Source organism: Limanda limanda, chromosome 8, assembly GCF_963576545.1.
Source record: "Limanda limanda chromosome 8, fLimLim1.1, whole genome shotgun sequence".
Taxonomy (NCBI): domain Eukaryota; kingdom Metazoa; phylum Chordata; class Actinopteri; order Pleuronectiformes; family Pleuronectidae; genus Limanda; species Limanda limanda.
In genome coordinates, this window is record NC_083643.1 from 15,580,265 (window position 1) to 15,597,378 (window position 17,114).

General features: G+C 41.1%; 1 protein-coding gene across 1 annotated transcript; it reads right to left on the minus strand.

Moving 5' to 3' along the window:
- Window positions 1-14,943: 14,943 nt before the first annotated feature.
- LOC133009675 (beta-1,3-galactosyl-O-glycosyl-glycoprotein beta-1,6-N-acetylglucosaminyltransferase 3-like) lies at window positions 14,944-16,227 on the minus strand. Its single transcript, XM_061077213.1, has one exon. The coding sequence runs from the start codon at window positions 16,225-16,227 to the stop codon at window positions 14,944-14,946; it is 1,284 nt and encodes a 427-aa protein (XP_060933196.1).
- Window positions 16,228-17,114: the final 887 nt, after the last annotated feature.

Below are 17,114 nucleotides of genomic sequence, written 5' to 3' on the forward strand. Positions count from 1 at the left end.
GAGTAAGGTGCCTTGCTCAGGGGCACTAGACAGGGTAGGGAGAATCCTCTTGGATTTTTGGACAGATCAATCCAGGTTCGTCTTTTTGTTGTTTCTCCGTGGAGTCGAACCAGAGACGAACCAGAGACCTTTTCTGTCCATAGTCCAAGTTTCTGCCAATTCACCTGTCAATCTTTGTATTTGTGTGCATTCACAATACATTCCTCACTGTAAGTTCTGGTTTGGATGTATTTAAGATTGAGTGAGACAAGTGCTCTCATCCACATCCTGGTCTGCATCAGTGTCCTACTCATGGATGAAGCTGTAGCGTCGATAGACTGATCCACCTCTGCTGGTGTACACCACGTCCACCTCATCTCCGCTGTCCGGCTCAGGAACACCATGGGGCATGTTGACACTGGCACTGCCGCTCAGTCTTTCGTAGCTTTGGCCCCAGCAAAGCCTTTTCCGGGAGTGAGCTTTGACCAAGGCAAAAACAGCCAGAGCCAACCCCAGAGCCAGCAACAGGGAAACAGGTAAGGCAGCTGAAGTGTGATTCAGAGGTCTGGAGGACATGTTTACTACCTTCTGAATTGCTGTGCCCAAATAAAAATGCTACAATGTTTTTGTTTTTAATCTCTTCTTGAAAAACACCTGAGATGGTGGCTATCCAGATGAGTTTAGATTTGTTCAAGAAAATGCTCAATGCACGAGCACCAAATGTTTCAAATCACTCATGATCTTAAATGCAGAATCTATGGAAACTTTGGAACCATTGGTTCTGCCGACAAGAACCTCTCTTTTGCAGTATGTGTATTATTCGATGAAGTATTTTCCTGTCACAAGGTAAAACTACCTATCCCCTATTCCAAATAACTAATTCGTTTCATAGGATAAACCTACTTAAAGGGAAGGATAAAAGTATGAAACTGTGGTTATCCTGCCGCTAACACACCCAGGAAATCAATATCAGTAACTCCCACAAGCAAAGGAACGTAGATCAATGCAGACAGGTTATATTCGGCTCCAGCAGTTGACAGAGGTTTATCATTCCCTCTGATGAGAATCTATATCTTTAATAAAGATACTCATCGGAGTAGGTATAATAATTTGTTTGGCCTCTGAAGACCCTTGTCCTCCTCAGAGACTCTCAAACAATCCACACCCAGCTCCACAGGATCCTTTAAGAATGGTGGCGTTGTGTCTATAGCTGCCTTTGGCGCAGCTGACACAGTTATCAATGGTGTCCATGCAGGCCTCACAGTTTGGAGAGCAGTCCTCGCACAGCTGAGTTACAGTGTTTGCATAGGAACCAGATGAACACTGTGCAACACAAGAACTGTCCTGGTCCAGGATATACCCTGTAAATAAACACACACACAGACACACACACATGATCAAATCAAATGTCATGACTGACAAGAGTCAATATTTAAACCTTTGAAACAAGATGAACAATGCTGTGCTTGAGGACCGAAGCAGATCTTACAGCATGCATCACACGTGTGACATTCACTATTTCCCCCTGAAAATGAAACAATGGAGACAGTTACCATCATGCATTTGCTCCATCTGCAACTCGGCATGCTATTCACAGGGGTTTTGCAGTTTCTCAAGAAACAATCGGCCTCCTTCACCAACTGATGCAGAAATTTGAAACCCAGTTACGTAGTTTTCCAGAGGATTCTGACATTTTCTTATCTGGGATTCATTCTCAGGTAAGAAGCATACTCCTGCACACTTGTTTACTGACTGAATATTTGTGCAAAAATAAACATTGTTTTCTGGATTCTACAGTTATGTTATATGGGATTTAAATTTCCACAATATTTGATAATTTAGAAGATTTTGCTCGTGTGAGGTTTTTTATTCACTTACATGAGATATTTTGGATAAAGTGATGTTCCTTACAAATCTTCTTCTGTTTGTCCATCTGGGTGTACCTATATGAATCTGGTGGTTAGGGTTGGTAGTTAATTTTATTTATTTTTATTTTTATAAAAATGTGAATTATTGTTATTATTTTTTGCTTTTAATTGTGTATCTTCCTATCACTCTCAAGGGGGTATGTGCCGAGGAGGGTGTCTGTTTGTTTGTTCATTGGTTTGTAGTTAACTGGCAATAATAATAACAATTATTGGATTACTGACTGTAATTTCTTCTAAATGTGAAAATAAATAAACAAAGTAAAAAAAAAAAAGAGAGCAGTTATACGCTCCTGTCTAGATCATTCAGTTTGCCAACGAGGTCCAACATTACGGTTTGTTTCAGCTTTTGTAATTGCATTATTCCTCGCCCAGCAGCTCATGTCACACTCTCTTCCTTGTTTACTCTGCTGCCTCAGCTTGCATGGCTCATCGGTCAGCTCCGGTTCAACTTTCACGTTACTCTCTACTCCAAGTTTACACTAAACCGGCCTTTCAACTGCTGGAGATCACTTGTCTGAGTCCGGCTTTTGAGTCCAAAGTGAAGAGTTGTCATTACACCAAAGGGGGATGCAGGTGCTCAAGTCAGAGAAGCCTTTAGAAAGTGCTCTAATAAAAAGACTCTTGAACGGAAGGTGACGCAGTACAGTGGAAGGGTCCTAGAAAATATCCTCTAGGCAAAAACAAGTTTGCATCGATCTTTTTTGACAACTTCTAAAGAAATTACCTTTAACCAACAAATTAGATTGAGTTAGGGCAATGATATTTTCCTCTGCCATCAAAGGTACTTTTAACTACTACTTACTTAAGAACTGTTACAATAAAAACATATTTTTAAGTAGTTTAAATTTAGTTGTTCCAACTTCACATTTTGTTCTTAATTTGAATAATCATGAACACACATTCTTAAGTTAACAACCATTTGAAAAATCTTATTTGCTCCTGTTATACTTTCTAATGGTATTTTTTTTTTTGCTTTTGAATGTTTTTGCTCTTTTTTCTGCTTTAAATAAATTCATTCAATCAACAACAAAATTGTTTGCCAATTTACCTTTTTTATTTTGAACTACAGCCATGTGCTTAACACTTTGAACTAAACATATCGTTACATTGTTTTTGAGATTTGTCACTTTGGTTCTCGTTTTCAGTCCATCAACTTCAAGGAACAGCTTCTGGAACACCTGATCCCTCAACCACGATGGTTGCCATCTTGTGTCGAGATACTGGGGTTTAGTGATGTGTCGGTCGTGAACGATTCGTTCACTATGAACGAATCCTTACAAGGACTCGGGAGTTACGAGTCCTCTCAATTAGAGATTCGTTCATTTTCTTGTGGCCGCGCATCGGGACTGTTTCATAGGCTCAGTCAAGGAAGCAGAAATGATTCGTTCACTTCCCTACTGGGTCTTCGGGTACGAGTCTTTGGATCATTTTTCACGTGACCTGCATTGGTCAGTAGAGGAGCGCTGGAGCTGGAGCGAGGGGCGTTCACTGTCTCCCGGAGAAATTAACACTCTGTGTTTTAAGTATAGAAAGACGTGCATTATATTCGTTCACAAGTCATACAGACTGGTTTTGTTATTTTCACTTTACATTAACACTTACAGTTTAGTGCAGTGTAATTGTTTGCCGTGATAATTAAATGCCAGTATGATAATAAATGACAATTTCAAACCATACAAACTGTAATGTTGTACTGTATTTAATAGGTTTACTTTAAAAAATATGATCTGCAGTCAACTGTAAGTGTAAATAACAAAACCAGTCATTATGACTTGTGAACGAATATAATTCACGTCTTTATTATACTAAAAACACAGAGTGTTCATTTCTCCGGGAGACAGTGAACGCCCCTCGCTCCAGCTCTCCTCTACTGAGCCAATGCAGGTCACGTGATAAATGATCCAAAGACTCGTACCCGAAGACCCAGTAGGGAAGTGAACGAATCATTTCTGCTTCCTTGACTGAGCCTATGGAACAGTCCCGTTGCGCAGCCCCCCCCCGTTGAAATGAACGAGTGACTCGAAAAAAGATTCGTTCCTTTTACTGAACGAGATTCAAAGAACCGGGTCGGTAAAAAGATCCGAACTTCCCATCACTACTGGGGTTGACTGCTGATCACCGATGGTGGCAATTTTCAAGGCTTGCCTCAAACTCTTAGCCTGACGTTGTCAGACTCATTATTCTAGTCAGAATATGAGTCTGAGACCGCTCCATTGGGCTGTGATTATTGGGCGTGTTTCAACCGAACCAGAAAACCAAGTGCCTCTTCGCTCAATTGGATAGACCTACAACCAATCAGAGCAACGTAGTATGTGACGTATGTCAAGCGACGCATAGTTGTTGTCAGTTGTCTGTTTCAGGAGTTTATTCACTCTCTAAATAAACTAATGGAAATGCTGCTAATGCCGCTCATATCTCCACCGGAGGCAAAGCCCCCAGGAAGCAGCTGGAGACCAGGGCTGCTCGTGAGAGCCCCGGCCGCCGGCGGCGTGAAGAAGCCTGCTACGGATCTCTCTCAGAGCCTCGCGACCGGCCCGGTACCGTTACCGGCCCGGGACCGAGGCTCTGAGAGAGATCCGTCGCTACCAGGAATCCACGGAGCTGCTGATCCGCCAGCTGCGCTGCAGAGCTCCGCTGTCATGGCTCTGCAGGAGATCAGCGAGGAGGAGAAACGGCAGCTAATCTTTTTTTTCAAGCATTCACTTCCTTGTTGCTCCAACATTAACAGCGTCCCAACATGTGTGTTTTGTCTCATATGTGCTGAGGAGCGTAGCGCGCCCCCCCCCCCCCACTCTCTTTTTATTTATATGACTGCTTGTGTGGCTAAAGCATCGGGGCCAGCTGATACATTAAACTCTTTATGAATCCCGTAGGAGCACGGCAAAAACATCTTCTCGATCTACAAATGCCTTGATCACGTTCCTCTGTTCCTCTTTCAAAATGAATGCGCTGTCGATGTCTCTGAAACAGACTCGATGGCAGCATCGACACATCTCAGCTCATAGATATAAACACTATATATGTCTAAATATGTCTCAGCTCTCCAGCGGCAGGCAGCGCTCTTTGGTGACGTGGTTGATAACGTCACTGTAGATCATCTGTCAATCATCGTATAAAGCCCGCCCTGACGATCTGATTGGATCGAACAGCTTCTGTTTTGAGCATTGTCTCCCCAACGGAGCGACTCCAGACCGAACTTCCCGAACAACAAATGTTGTGGGCGGGGCTAAGTTCGTCTGGCACCCAGGCTATCAAACTCTTGGATGTCCTGTAAAGTAAATTAAAAGATACCTTAGCGCAGTGGTTCTTAACCTGGGTTCGACCAAACCCCAGGGGTTCGGTGAGTCACTCTCAGGGGTTCGGCTGGGGTCAAGACACACACAGTATAGCCCGGTTCACACTAATAATGTCGTTTCTTCTCCGTGTTAGATTACAAATATTTAGTTGCTTAGTAAAAATGTGTTACACAAAATAAATTCAGCCCACTTGTATAATTCTAGACTAGACGTCCGCTTGGCCATCATTGGCTGCAGCTGATCACGCCACATTATTTTAATCTTTCAATCCCTTCATACTTACTATGACGAGCAAAGTGGTTGGACGAATACGTACAATATGGATTCACGTGTATAGGGGAACGTGATGGGAGTAGGCGTCCTCAATGCATGATTTGCAATGCCAAGTTGACAATTTTATAAAACGTTGTATCTTTGCAATCTTTGCAAGCAATCTTTTTCGAGGATGGTAGACATGAAAATTAAGAAAAGGAACAGACTTTGTTGCGAAAATGATATGAGAGTGGCACATGCCAAGGTGAAGCCGTGCATTTCTGAACTTGTATTTGAAAGGCAACAGCAAAAGTCACATTGATTTAAAGTAAATATTCATTGAGTTAGGCTTTTGTGTGAAATTCATGTTTTGTTGGTTTTGTTCTTTGAACACAGTGATTTTGTGTGCAACTGATGCATCGTTCATTTTGTGCACTAATAAAATATATACCTATGTTTTGAAGAAATCATATTTTATTTTTCTAATTACGAAGGGTTCGGTGAATGCACTGATGAAGCTTGCAGGGTTCAGTACCTCCAATAAGGTTAAGAACCACTGCCTTAGCGTGTTCAAGATAATGAGATGGATGATTACTGCAGACTTTTTACACTGTCACTCTTAGTGAATTCAGTTGATCAACAGAGTCATTATTTACTATTTTTTCACCCTCATAAACACACAAGTACCCAATTAGTCAAATTGCCTGAAAAGATTTTAACAACAAACATGAGAAAAAATCTTTTATCCAAAACACAATAATGGTCAGATAACAATTGCTTATTTGACTTTTATCACCCAATTTAAAGAGCATGTTTTGAGACCAAATTGGTCAACTTATAATAGGAACTTAATCAAGGTTAATCCAGGAAATTTTCGAGCAGGGACGTTAGGACAAAAGCCAGATATGGCAAAGCTCAAGACATTTTTATATATGTTACATTTTGATTCAGAGTACAATGGTCAAGTTTGGCCATAGATTCAAGGCTCACAGTGGTCCTTCTCTTGAATTCTTCATCAGTAGACGACACAAACAGGAACATTTAATCTTGCAAGTATCTCTTCTGCATTAATTCATACTACAACACATCATTTAAAGAGGAACAACTCCTAATTTGTGTGAACTCTGATATACAGTGTTAAAATAAAAGTGGGGCACTGAAGTGGCACACTATCATTGAATGGTATTACATTCCAAATGAAGTAACTCGCTATAGAGGTTACTTGGATCCAAAGACTACCAGTCAATGAGATAGGCCATTTAAGTAAGTAAGTCATTTTAAAGCATCGCTTTTTTTATCTTGTATTGTAGTTGCCTGCCTCATCCATTACAGGATGTAATGTTTTCAGTTGTATTTACTTTAACCTGGACCTGGCTTCTTTTACATTTTATTTCTTTTTTTGTTTTTTTTTGTTTTGTTATTTACCATGTAATACTGCAAAGAAGAAAATGATCATGTGAATTTAATCAGTGGTGTATAAATTACTTGAAAGCCATACTTGAGTAAAAGTACAGATATCTTACTTGAAAGTGACTCCGGTAAAAGTAAAAGTCACCCGTCAGAAAATGACTTGAGTAAAAGTCTTAGAGTTGCTCATATTAAATGTACTTAAGTATCAAAAGTATCTGGTGTTGAAATGTACTTAAGTATCAAAAGTACAAGTACAAGTACCAAAATTAAAAATGCTAAGTGCTTTTTATGGTAGGCCTATACAGACACAAAAAAACCCAAAATTGTTCAGTTCAGGATTTCAACTGACTGAAAAATTGTAACAACACTATATATATAATGTATCATTTTACAAATTTTGAACCTGAGATGCTGAGGTTAAAATAGTATTGGACAAGTGCATCTGAACTTATAGAGACAACAAAGAACACAACAGAATAAACAAGTGCCTCTTGATTCTATCTAAGATCACTAATAGACCAAATTAACCTTTTGTGTCTATTAGCTGTATTTTGTAACTGCCTGTATATCTGCCCGCCAGCTTTCCCACGCATCTACATGTAAGCCTGTTTATTTATCATTAGACTATCTTCACTAAATGTGCCTGCGTGTGTGTTTGCATTTGTTTCCAGCAAGGTGACAATACACCTGTAGGGTATCTTGCCTGTAGGGACGACAAAGTGAAGACACAACCCTGCTTGAAGTTGTACACATTAACTAGTTTGTACAATACATATATAAAGACTCAACAGCTTCTAAGTTGTGTTGAGTCAGCACAAAGGGCGACTAAGGATTGGAAATGGCAATATATAGATATATAATATCTTTGCAAAAATTATATTGGCATAATAGTGAGTGGAAAACTGGGCCTGATTACCCAGGGTTCCATTTGGCGAGGTCCATTAAAAAACCTGAATTGTGTGCGTGAATATGCAGTAGTCCACGACACAGTGTTTGTTTTTGGTTGTGTTTTGGCTGAAAGTTGTTTTTGTGATTGCTTATATAATTGGTTGTGTTGTTTGTTTTTCCATCTCGACTTGTTTTAAATCTGTTTGTTTTGTCAATGTGGACGTGTAAGACTAAGTAGACACGGCCAAACAATGATAGTCTATTTGCCAACAGTTTTTGTTTAAACCAATTACTTCCAATATTTTCTTTAAGGAAAGTTAACCACTTGCTGCTTCGAGCTATGTATTTATGTGTAGATGTTGACACGAAGCAGGAAAGGGTAAACAAATGGGAATCAAAAAAGGAATACCTTCAAAAAATTATGTAAAGTCACCTAATAAAAGCACTCAAAAGCCAATTCATTTGCCTCAATAATAATCCTTACATTTTCAAGAGGGCCTCACGTCTGTCAGTGCCTTTCAGTGCTCTGCCCTAATAATAAAGACTGAACCGAGCTCCTGCAGGAGCGAGAGAGCGAGAGAGAGGTGCGCCGTGTGTAAAGGTACATGTTGCGCCAACCTCCGCTGCTCAAGTAACGAGCCAGTTTTGAGAATGTAAGAAGTATAAAGTACAGATATTTGTGCTCAAATGTAGCGAGTAAAGTAAAAAGTCGTCAGGAAAATAAATACTCAAGAAAAGTACAGATATGTGAAAAATCTACTTAAGTACAGTAACAAAGTATTTCTACTTCGTTACTTCCCACCACTGAATTTAATCAACATAAGTTCATAAATTTATCAAAGATGTTAAGTGTGCAGGGGAGGGGACTTAAAATCCTTAACTAAATTGGAGAAAAATACAATTGTCAAGCCAGCTTCATGAAGTTACTACAACTTAAATATTATTACAAAACAATTTCTATTTTTAATTACAGACAATATTGAGTTGATCAATTTGTCACCAATATAAGAAAGAGAATCTATATCTTTAATAAAGATACTCATCGGAGTAGGTATTATAATTCGTTTGGCCTCTGAAGACCCTTGTCCTCCTCAGAGACTCTCAAACAATCCACACCCAGCTCCACAGAACCTTTAAGAATGGTGGTGTGGTGTTATAATGAAATTGATTGATCCGTGGCCGGGCCTTTATACAGCTTGATCTCTCAACTCCAACTTAACCAGCTCCACAGCAGGTTAGCCGTTCAGCACAAGTTACCATGGTGATTTACCCCGATACAAGTAAACAACCTGTTCATTCTTCTGTGCCACATCCATAGAGATCATACTATGCTCTTTATTCAGCACTATACATGTTGTGATATAAGGCCAGGTAGACCTCTGGGCAGAACTGAAATGAGACATTCTGTTTATAGATGTTTAAAGGTAGCTGAGCTCAACTCAGATATGTCTGTGTCGGTCGTACTGTCTGTGACTCCTCTCCGAGGCTGTGTCCAAAATGCATTGCGCTTGCGGTGGAGAGACGAGAGGAGCTAGGGCAGCAGGAACAGCCCGCCCTGTGGTACAAATACAAATATTAGCAGAGCAGCTCATCACATCAGAAAATGTGGTAAACAAGTTAATTTCTATATTTAAAGATTACCATTCAACATGTTTTATAACCTTATATAATTAATAAGTGTAAAATAAACATTTAAATCTAATGTTACATCATTACCGGGGCAGAAAAAAAGCGCAGAGTAATGTCCAAGAGTCTTTCTCTTTTCCTAATGAGCTCACTTTATAGTCTTCTATGTGTTAGTCACTGTATAGTGAGACTGGCAATAGTGAGCGAGTGGGTTATTTCGGATCCAGCCAACGTGTCTGTATGTTTCCTCTCCACGTGTCTCAGTCTCACCGTGGCAGCTCTCTCAGCTGCCTTTACTACCAGGGAGAGTAATGCTGTGCTCCATTGCAGCTCGGAGATCGGCCCTCAGAATGACGTCACATCCAAATACACAGAGTTGATAGCGTTCCAGAACAGTTCATAAAAACAATCTACGCGACATTTCACAGATACTAACACAGCCAGGAAGGATCCATTCACTGAAACCTTTGTCTCTCAGGGATTGGATGAAACACTTAAAGAAATCCTTTTTAAATGGGATGTTCCCCTGAATTGAGAAACAGCTGGAGACTGTACATAAAGATAACATGACAGCTCCCAAAAGTAAAACCAAGTCAGACACTCTTGATCCCCCCCTTCTCGCTGGTTACAGTATAGGTCCTAAACCCTGCCTCCTGGAATGTACCACTTTTTGCAGTGTGTTCTGCAAATAATGAAAACTGCATTTCTCTTACAAGGTTTCAGGAGAAGTGAGAATATCATATTGATACAAATTATATAATGGTTTGTATTACCCTGATGTGTTTTATTAGGTTGTTCAGGATGGAAAATGTTAAGACTTTATTTAACTTTATCTAGATCTAATTTATTGATTTTGTGTTAAAGAAATGTCTCTGGTGAGTCAAATAAAAGATATATTTACAGAAATGTTCTCTCACAGAGGAAGAACTCCCTTTTTTTTTCCACTTTATTAATTGGTTTTCACAATTGAAGATGAAATCTCATACAAACAGACGTATATGAAAACATTACCTGCAGAAATCTTAAAAAATGTGATTTTGGTAAATCAAATTTAGCTCTGAGCTGGTCAAATGAAGCAAAAATACCTGCTATGTACAGATCTTTAAATGAGACAATACCTTTCTCACGCCAGACTATGAAAGAGTCATGCTCAAGTGAGGGGGGAAACTGATGATTTGCCACAATGGGGGCACAAAGCGAGCTAGTCTGCCAACCGAAGTGTTTTCGCACCTGAGCCCATATACGCAGAGAGTGATAGACAAGGGGGGCAATAGAGACACGGCGTGGTGTGATAGGCATTGCTGAATACAACAAGGCTGGGAGGGATAATGGGAGGCTCGCATCAGCCTCCATTTGGACCCAGGCAGGGGCTTCGTTGTTAGCATAGGTTTGAAGCCAGTAGGCCAAGGCTCTCAGGTTGCTTGCCCAATAGTATAGTTGGAAATGAGGTAAAGCCATCCCACCCACCGATTTGGGTCTTTGTAAAAATTCCTTACGGATACGAGGTGGTTCTTATTCCAAATGAAATAAGAGATGATCTTATTGAGATGTGAAAAAAAAGATTTGTTGATAAAGATTGGTATAGTTTGGAACAGGTATAAGAATTTGGGAAATATGTTCATTTTTATTAGGTTAATTCTGCCAGCTAATGAGATAGGAAGAGAAGACCATTTGTCGAGGGTCATCTTGGTGCGTTCTAAAAGAGGAGTAAAATTAAGTTTAAAGAGATCTGAGATTTTCTGAGTTGCAACTATACCCAAGTATGTGAATTTATCAGAAGTCACCTTAAAAGGATAGGAATTAAAAGAAAGTGATTGTGCAGCAGAGTTGACAGGAAAAAGCTCACTTTTTGAAGCATTAATCTTATACCCAGAAAGCTCGGTAAAACGATCCAGTGTAGTCATAATGTGCGATAAAGTATTCTGGGGATCGCTAATATATAATAATAAATCATCAGCATATAATGATAGCTTATGTTCTTTTCCATTCCTTAATATGCCGCGAATTTCAGGTGAGGAGCGCAGTGATGTTGCGAGAGGTTCGATGGTTATCGCGAATAAGAGGGGAGACAATGGGCATCCTTGTCTCGTGCCACGTTGCAACGGAAAATATTGGGAGTTCATATTATTTGTGCGTACTGACGACATTGGGGATTTATATAACAATTTTAACCATAATATGAATTTTGGACCATATTTAAATCTCTCTAGACACTGAAAAAGGTAGCCCCATTCGACCCTATCGAACGCTTTTTCAGCATCCAGAGAGATAATTACTTCGGGTAAGGGCTGATTGGGATCTGCGTTCTGCATGATATTTAAAAGGCGACGGATATTAAAAGAAGAGAGGCGGTTTTTTATAAAACCAGTTTGATCTGGAGAGATAATCGAAGATAGGGTAGCTTCTAGGCGGTGAGCCAAGACCTTGGCTAAAAATTTGCAGTCCACGTTCAGGAGTGATATTGGACGGTAAGACCCACAGCTAAGGGGATCCTTACCCTTTTTCAATATAACTGAGATAGAAGCCTGAGAGAGTGTGGGTGGAAGTTGGCCCTCGACAAAGGATTCCTCAAAAAGAGTGAGTAAAATTGGCAGCAGTTTATCTCCAAATTTTTTAAAGAATTCGACCGTGAAACCATCAGGTCCTGGAGCTTTAGCATTCTGCATACTGTATAGAGCTGATCTAGTTTCCTCCAAAGACAGAGGTTCTTCCAATTGCTCCATAAATGATTCATTTATTTGAGGCAGATCCATGCTCTGAAAAAACGACTCTAGCCTAGAAGGGTTGTGGATCACCTCAGATGTGTAAAGGGAGGAATAAAATTCTTTAAACTCATTATTTATCTCCTGCTCGTCATTAGAGATCTGACCGTCATGTTTACGAATATTTGTGATCAGGGTAGAGGCTATGGACTGCCTAATCTGTTGAGCAAGAGTCTTGCCTGCCTTATCTGAGTGTTCATACACATTAGAGCGAGATTGGAGCAGTAGTTGCTCTATATAATGGGTGGTCATCAAGTCGAACTCTGTCTGCAGAGCTGACCTCTCCTTAAAAAGTTCAGGGGTGGGAGCAGTTGAATATTTACAGTCCAGCTGATGAATTTGGTCTGTAAGATCTTTAAGGCGCTGTTTTCTATTCCTGCCCTCCCAGGTGGTGTATGAAATAATCTCTCCTCTCAAAAAAGCTTTAAGCGATTCCCAAAGAGTGAACTTGCTAACATCTGGTGTATCATTCATGGATAAGAAAAAATCTATTTGTGTGTTTATATGGTTAATAAACTCTTCATTTGTGAGTGAAGTATTGCTGAAGCGCCATGGGCGCCGAGTTACTTTTTTAGGGAAGGATATTTGCAAAACTACAGGCCCATGATCAGAAACCACGATACTTTCATATCTGCAATCTCTGACTGAGGTCAGCAACTGGCTATCAATTAAAAAATAATCAATGCGCGAGTAAGAGTGATGCACAGGGGAGAAAAATGAATAACATCTTAGATCAGGCTACAGGAAACGCCAGGGGTCAATCATATTGTATTCTTGAAGGAAGGAATTAATAATCTTCGCTGTTCTTGTTATATTGTCGGGAGCTAGAGGAGCGGTCTAAGACTGGATGTAATATACAATTAAAGTCACCCCCTAGAATAAGTCTGTGTGTGTTTAAGTTGGGTAATGAGGATAAAATAGTCTTCAGGAATTGTGCAGAGGAAGAACTCCCTTTTTAAGGGTGGAAATGTAATGATCCCTTTCGAGGATGTGATTGTATGAAAAGCGTTTCTGGGAAGTGTAGTAGCCTGTCGTTACTGTGATGATTCATGATCTTAAACCTGTTTGATGTGGTGGCATCCCAGTGACACAGACACCTGATGGTCTGTTGAATCTGTCGGCAGGATCGACCAGGACATGCACGGCAAAGCGGAGAGTGCGGCTGCTGCTGTTCCAGAGTGACGATCTCGCTGTTCATATAATACACAATTGATCAATATTTGTTCCTGCATTTGTTAAAGGAGGAGCTTTTTTCTACTTTATTTTCCCACAAGTGTTTATCTTGTGTCAATTCTGTTCGGCAGTGAATATGGTTTGAGTGGGAGTAATGTTTGATCTTGCGGGTTCCTACAGGAAAAAGTGTTCAGCAATGAAAAGCTAAAAATCTCTTAAGGACAAGCTTTAATACAAATTACTTGCACTTTATTTGATATCAATACTTTAATTATAAATCAAAAGAGAGCAGGACACACTTAATTCATGTTTGGATTTCACCTGAACATATGTTGGTCAAATTTTTTAACAGAGCTGTCAACTGGCAAAACAAGTTGACAGAACTCAGAATCCACTAGATGGAGCCACAAGTGAAATCCTACACAAAGGCATCAAAGAAATCCCATAAAAACATCAGCCATACACATTGGCTATCATTTTTAATGCTCAGAACATTGTTAAATGATATAAGATTTATGAAAACCATTATTCTTCAGTGGCGGTTCGTCATACAGGGCGCTGGGGCGCCGCCCACCCTACAATTTTGAGATGAAAAAAAAAAAAAAAAAAAAAAAAATGACATGTTAAAAAACATTATATATCAAATAATTTAATAAGAAATGTACTGTTTTAAAGCGTTAAATGTGTGCCGGAGACCGTAAGCCCCTGTCAAAAACCACTTAATATATTATATTTGGTAATATATTTGCCATTCATTATCACTGAGAGAGAAGCCACTCCTCCCTGTGGGCGCCGGGCAAGTGGAAGTCTATGGAAGCCAACAAAAGGGGCAGGAACATTTGAGCAAGGACAGCTTCTCAATGGCGGATGACAGTTCGAGCCATGGGCGCACTTCACTTGCGCCTACAGCCAATGAAAGGGTTTCTTATACATCATGCTGACAGGACTGTCCAATCAGAGACCTTATCACTGATCTACAGGAGCTGCATAGTTAGCAGATACTTTTAATCTGCACGGAGGTGCAGCTCCGGTCCCGGAGCACTGAGTGAGACAGGTAGAGGACAGACAGTGGACAGATAGAATCATTGTTGTTTACTGTGTCGTGTGTGTAGTTTTATCGATCAGTAATAATCAGCTGAAATTTTTAACCACATGTTAACGTGCATGGGGACGTGCTCCTCCGGGACCGGGACCGGAGCACCGGAGCACCTCCCCGGGGACCGGGACCGTCCCCGGGGACGTCCCGGCGACCGGAGCACCGGAGCACCTCCCCGGGGACCGGGACGTCCCCGGGGACGGTCCCGGAGGAGCACGTCCCCGGGGACGTCCGGACCGGGTCCCGGACCGGAGCACAGGACCGGAGCACCCCGGAGTTTTTTTTCTCTCATTGCGGTGGGCTATTTAAACCGCGCCGCCCAAGTGCGCCCCCCCCAAAAAAAATTTCACCAGCCGCCACTGTTATTCTTAATGTTTACATCCCATCACAATGGGTAATATTTTGGAAATACGACAGGACCATTATATTTTAAGACAACCCAGTAGAAGACCCCTTATGATTTTATAATAGACCATTTCTTAATGACTATGGAAGATACCTTTAATATTATACATCTTACATGATCAAAACCATTACAACATAGTAGAAGATTGACCTTTGAGCAGTGGGTCAAGGCCTGAAGCTCTGAAACGCAATACTGTCTCCAAACATCTGATGGCAATGTCATCAACTTCAGCATCAAACTTATTTGCAAGAAGGTGTTGTTGACTCAGCAGCCACTGGAGGTCACCAGCTCCGTACACACAAACGGCTCGTCTGTAAACACCAGTGCAATGAGGGTACGGATTTCCTTTTTTTACATCACCTGCCAAACTGCCCCACTTCACCACACGAGCGAGGCTTAGCAGGTCTGACAAATCAAACTTTCTGTCGGCAGGCGTCGATCCGGGTACAGAGGGCATCCTCTGTAGAGTGGCCCACAAGTGCTCGTCAGGGCTATATGTGTCCTTCGACCACTCCATGAGTTTCTGAACCTCTGTGTCCTGCATCACGTGCGACACAAAGGCTCTTGAGACCACAATGTAGGCAATCCCTATGAACACAGGGCTGCTAATCGGCGGGGGACTCTTCATCTCATCTGTCCTGATGACACTGTCGGTCACATTGTGATGATACTGCCAACGGGCTTTCTTGTAGTCAGGGGGCGGCACAGTCTCCATACTGTTCCTTCCATTTAGGATCTTGAGTATTTTAACCATCTCTCCATTGGTTTTTATAGGGAAGTCGGTCCCACACGTGTTGAGCAGGTACCTCCACTTTACAGGTGACTTCAACAGATCTGTCATGCAGTTCAGATCTGCTTGCACACGGGACCAGGAGGCATAAATCACCTTTTCTAGTTTTGTAGCTATAAACACATTGGGGAAACAGGCAACAATAGCCTCCACAGCCATGTGAAATTCTTCGGAGGACTTTTGGTCTACGTGCACACAGTAGCTGTTTTGAGGTGCATAAACTGCTCGAAGAAGTCGCTCAAACATTTCAATTTTCTCATGGATCACAATGGAGTAGGCAATGGGAAAGTCATTCTCCTCTTCACTGAGAGGCACTGTAATGAAATCTCTCTGTTTAATGTAAGCTGGACAGTCCTTTGTCACATTAAGGTAGAAATCCTCCGAAAGCTTCTTATGCTTTTTTCCAGATGCTAGAAGCTCTTTTAATTCACTTATCTTGCCCTCTGTGTATCCACTGATGATGGCTAAGCAGACGGGCAGGTCCGTATAGAACTGCTCTGGTATTACAAGATCAGCCGATGACCACTTGCCAGAGCCAGCTCCCCAAAAGACAACTGCAAGGAACATACCCATAAAGATGAAACAAAGGATCCTCAACTTAGGGACCCTGTGACACTCCATCCTCACAGAAGCTGTCTCCTTAGATCACAGGTGATGTTGCCTCAGTGCAGGTTATCTGACTGACTGATGTCACTGCCTCGTCAGATAAATGACACCAAAGACCTTTAGGTTCTATTTGCTGTAGGTGTGTCTAATGAAGACAACAAAAGATTCTGGCAGCATAACCAGCTGTCAAGTAGAACTGAGTGCATTAGGTGTGCTTTATTTCATTTATATTTGTATGTACATCAAAGCGTACAGATTATAGTTGTTTAAGTTACATCATCTTTCCACTGTTTCCCAAAAACCTCTTAAATATCAAGTAAAAAATGAAGCCATGTACACACATACTGTATACACAGATATATGTATTTATATCTCCTTTCTTCACTCACAAATGCCTCTTCTAAGAATGTGTATTATAAAGACACAGGCACTTTGTAGAATTAACACCAGGAACTCAAGAAAAAACATACCACCACATTCTCATCTAGGCATTAAAGGTGACATATTATGAAAGTTCCACTTTTGTAGTGCTTCTACACGTTAATTTGGGTATCTAGCATGTTTACCGTCCCAAAAACTCTGGAAAAAAACAACTCCCGTGATTTGTTGGGGTTCCTCTATGTCAGAAACGATACGCTAGATGGCGTCGAATGGGATTACGAGCAGAATTGACGTCATATTCTCGCTACACGGCCCGGCTCCACCGGCCCACCAGACTCTGGTTCAAAACGATATGGTTGCAAGATTGTATCTTCTTATCCTTGTTCCTTGTGGTATTTTGACCAATGTTACCTTTTCTTCGGCTCAGTATCTCGGCTCCGTAGCCGTGGCTGGGAGCGCACTGTTATTGTTCGTCTAGGCTCGTTGTCTCGCCGGTAACTAGCCGTCCGGTCGTGTTTGTT

Excerpts from the sequence above, each read along its gene's own strand:
- LOC133009675 (XM_061077213.1), bottom strand. The coding sequence starts at position 16,227 with ATGGAGTGTCACAGGGTCCCTAAGTTGAGGATCCTTTGTTTCATCTTT.